This window comes from Alligator sinensis, unplaced genomic scaffold (genome assembly GCF_000455745.1).
Source record: "Alligator sinensis unplaced genomic scaffold, ASM45574v1 scaffold235_1, whole genome shotgun sequence".
In the NCBI taxonomy this organism is placed as follows: domain Eukaryota; kingdom Metazoa; phylum Chordata; order Crocodylia; family Alligatoridae; genus Alligator; species Alligator sinensis.
The window spans coordinates 241842-245860 of NW_005842042.1; the positions used below are offsets into that span (position 1 = coordinate 241842).

Below are 4019 nucleotides of genomic sequence, written 5' to 3' on the forward strand. Positions count from 1 at the left end.
AGAGTGGCCAAAGTCTGGAATGGGCTCCCAAGGGAGGTGGTGCTCTCCCCTACCCTGGGGGTCTTCAAGAGGAGGTTAGATAGGCATCAAGCTGGGGTCATCTAGACCCAGCCCTCTTTCCTGCCTATGCAGGGGGTTGGACTTGATCTATTGAGGTCCCTTCCGACCCTAACATCTATGAATCTATGAGGTATAACATGCCCTTAGAGCAGCTCCAGAAGCATGCAGGGGAAAGTACTCTGAAAGATCTTACCACATGGATAGCAAGGGGGAAGAAGGGACTGCCAACTTAATTACATAGGCCTGGTCGGGGTCCTGTCCACATGGCAAGAAAACAGAGTGCTGGACCTGTTGTAAGAAGAGCCATGGAGCAGCCTGAGCTGCTGGCAGGGTCAATACACTTTGCTGCCCTGGGCACTGCACTAAATATGCTACCGCAAGGCATGAACTGTATTTAGAGTCACTTCACGGCTCCAAAACTAGTTTTAAAAACTGTAGCACACAAAGGGACTAATCAGAGAGGAGTTGCCTTCCCCTGCTGCTGAGATAGCAGCCATAATGTGTTCAGATGCAGCCAACCACAAAAAAACCACACACACACACACCATGCATACTGCACTGTGGGCACATCTACACGTGCTGTTAATGTGCACCAATAAACTCTAGCGCATATCATGCCAGAGTTTCTTGTTGCTGAGAGCTGCCTTTACACATGCACCCAGGACCGCAACACACTGAACCAGGTCAGAGCAGCCCTGGCTGTCAGCAGGGGGGGGGGGGGGGGGTGAAGCTCTCCCCCCCACCCCCCCGGTGAGCCAGCCTGCCAGCCCAGAGCTGCTCCACCCTGGCTCAACATGCTGTAGAGGGGCTGGCTGGGGCACGAGTGTGCTCCAGTGTGGGGCTAGCGGCCAGGCTGCATAGCATCTACACGTGCATTGCTGCACAGTAAAAAACTCTGCCGCAGGATAGTACTTGTATTTACAAGTACTAACCTGTGGCAGATTTAATTAGTTTCCTGTGGCCTAATAGCCCTGCACGTGTACACACTGAGATGTTTACTGCACAGCTAATTAGGCAACTGCAGTAAACAACTGCTGTAGTTGTTCCCTGTCTCATGAAGACTTAACCTTGTACTTTGTTGTTCTCTTAATATGTAGCAAAGTCACTTTTGTTCTTCTGTATGTAGAAACAAAGCCCTCATAGATGGCTAACTCTAATACCCTGTTCAGAATCCCCCTCTACCTTTTAAAAACCTTTCCCAACCTTTCCCCATGCAGCTATGCAGACTAGCCTAGCCTCCCTGCTAATCTGACACCAGCTACCCCTCCTGTCTCTCCCTCTCTGTATCTCTTGCCTCTGAAAGAGTCGCCTTCTAATGCTTTGTCTCCTCAACTATTTTTTAATTTCTTCAGGAATTACACCTGCTTCCATTCCTGTACCCTCTTCCCCTACCCCCACCACTGACTTTGGCCTTGGATTCATGATGTTTATACCAGTATAACGAGCCTTTATTCCATTATACCCAACACTTGGCATGCAACCATACAACAGTGTGACTGACTTGAATCTGCTGTAGAATTACCTGGAAAAAAAACAAGGGTAAAACTACACTGGTATAAATTTCACATGTCCACAGCTACTCTGAGGGAGCCATTTGCTCAGTACAAATAGATCCCTACAATGTTACCTGCCACTAGTGCCTACCCCACAAGACCTGATCATTCGTTTGATATGCATCCTGGTGCAATTTACATTGCTGTACAAAACAGGTAAATTAAACCAGGGTAAATGTGCCGTGTGTGTCCAGACTCTGTCACCATCATTGGCACTCCTGGGAAATGTCTCACACCTACCTTGAGGTGCTCCATGTTCTCAGTGTCCTGGTTCTGCAACACAGCTCTCTGGCTTGCCAGCAGCAGCTCTACAAGGCAATGGAAGAAAGCATGTCACAGAGACAACTCTTGGGTCCTGCAAATATTGGCAGCATATTTAGCCTTTTAACAGCTTCTTTTCTCTCTGCACAGTGCACAAGTAAAATAATATTTTGAAGGCACCAGCTACAGCCTGGACCACCCCGGTGTCCTGTGGGAACAGAGCACCCAGGATGGAAAAATTCTATGTTGATCAACCAAAAAGTGGTATGATGGGTACCTGCAAGGGTGCCCTGCACTCACAGCCTGTGATAGTGCCTCAGCCCTGACCTTGCTCTACTACCTATCTCTTATGCAAGCTTAAGCCTTTGGTATAGCTCCCTGGGCTGTTCTTCAGCATCTAAAGGAAATAAAATCAGAAAAGAGAAGTCAACGCAGACCTGAACCCAAAACACACTGCAATCAATGACAGTCTTTTCATTGATATCAAGGCAGTTTGGTTCAGGCCTGGATCTCTGCCAAGGAGCTACCACGGCCTACATTATCTGAGCATCAGTGAGATGGACCTCCATGCTGAGGTCAACACAATATGGCAGCCAAGCCAATCTCCTCCCAGGATATGGTGTGAAGATGAAGTTCTGGACTTCCCCAAGGAGAGCTTAGCTGCAGTGTTGGTGTTATTCCCCACCAAATGGGAAAGAGAGCTGCTGAAGGAAAAGTCTGTCCCAGTTCAAAAGGGTGAAAAGCTGCATTCTCCCCTCAGATTAATCTCTTGTGTGTGTGAAGAAGAGGTATTCCCCTTCCAAAATACTAAACAGACTTTCTCAGGAATTTCCAGAATAACCCCATCGGTCCCCTCAGAGCACTGGTCTGGCTCAAAGGCAGCTTGGAGACCTCATCTCATGTTCCCTGACACCCTGTAATAAGTAATCAGCAGGGATCCTGGTTTTATCTGATAAAAAAAAAAAAAATCCCAAATTAAAAAAAGTAAACCAAAATCTACATTTTTCCCATGAAACACCACTTATATATATAGATCAGTTAGAGTCTAACCCCTAGGACAGGAAGCTTGGTCTCCCTTATATATGCACACACACAAATACACACACACACATATATACACACACACACATATACACACACACACAAATACACACACACACATATATAGTGTTTCATTTTAATCATGGAAAAATTTGGATTTTGGGTTACTTCTATAAATCTGAAAATTGGGGATTTTTTTTTTTTAATCAGAGAAAATAAGGATCCCTAGGAATCAGGTGAGGAGCAGGAAATCCCTTGCAACAGCGAGAGGGCTAATGGATTTGGGGATGGTCAGGATACATCTGCTGCTGCCTGAGAGAATGAACTATTGGGAACACTCCTGCCCAGGGCTAGCATATGACTAGGGAGTTCAGCAGAATCCTGGCTTCTCACATGATGCCCCAGCAGCCCAGGAGCATCTTTCCCAGAATATCCCACTGTTGCATTTCCTTCTTCCAAGTGTTAGCTCCAGCTGTACCGATGTGCTAAGAAGGACTCCCACTATCACAGCTGGGAGCAGCACTCAGGTGGTGAAGGAGGTTAGTATTGGCAGCTACTAATGGAGATTTCCAGCTGGGACCAGCTCCATACATCTCAGCAGGAGACTTGGTGGAGTCACCAGACAGAGGTGTCACCCATAGTCACAGGTCTCCACACCTCCCCTGGAGGTACAGCTACAGAGCCAGGAGGCTCTGCTGATCTGGCACCCAGCTGGGCCTAGCCCCACTCAATCATAGGATGGCAAAGCACAAGACTCTTTCTCTTTCTATGCTCCACTAGTTCTTGGGACCATAATCTCTCCAGGGCACATTCCCATGGGACACCCACCTCTGCTCTGCTTCAGACGCCGCATGGCCACCTTCAGGTGCTTAGTCCTGCCCAGGTCCTCACCAAGGAGGTAGTACCAGCCGCTGATCTCCTAGGGCAGAAGAAGAGAAGACAGGAGTGGCAGAGAGCATGCTTCTGAGTGCTGGGGCATGCTGAGCTTACCCATGGAAAGCACCCAAGGCACTCCCAATGCTAGGGATGTCGCCCATAGCTGCTCACCTCAGCTGTTTGTTCTTGGGTTTAGCCAAACTGTATTTGGAGCAAGACCAGAAGGGA

General features: G+C 48.0%; 1 protein-coding gene across 5 annotated transcripts in view; it reads right to left on the reverse strand.

Moving 5' to 3' along the window:
- RGS3 (regulator of G protein signaling 3) overlaps nt 1-4019 on the reverse strand; it is a 181006-nt gene that overhangs the window by 129407 nt on the left and 47580 nt on the right. For all 5 annotated transcript variants that reach the window (XM_006022634.2, XM_025203071.1, XM_025203073.1 and 2 more), the window contains 2 exons: nt 3744-3834; nt 1854-1921 (listed from right to left, as the gene is read on the reverse strand). In XM_006022634.2, the coding sequence (XP_006022696.1) occupies nt 1854-1921; nt 3744-3834 (159 nt within the window). The remainder of the gene's footprint in view (nt 1-1853; nt 1922-3743; nt 3835-4019) is intronic.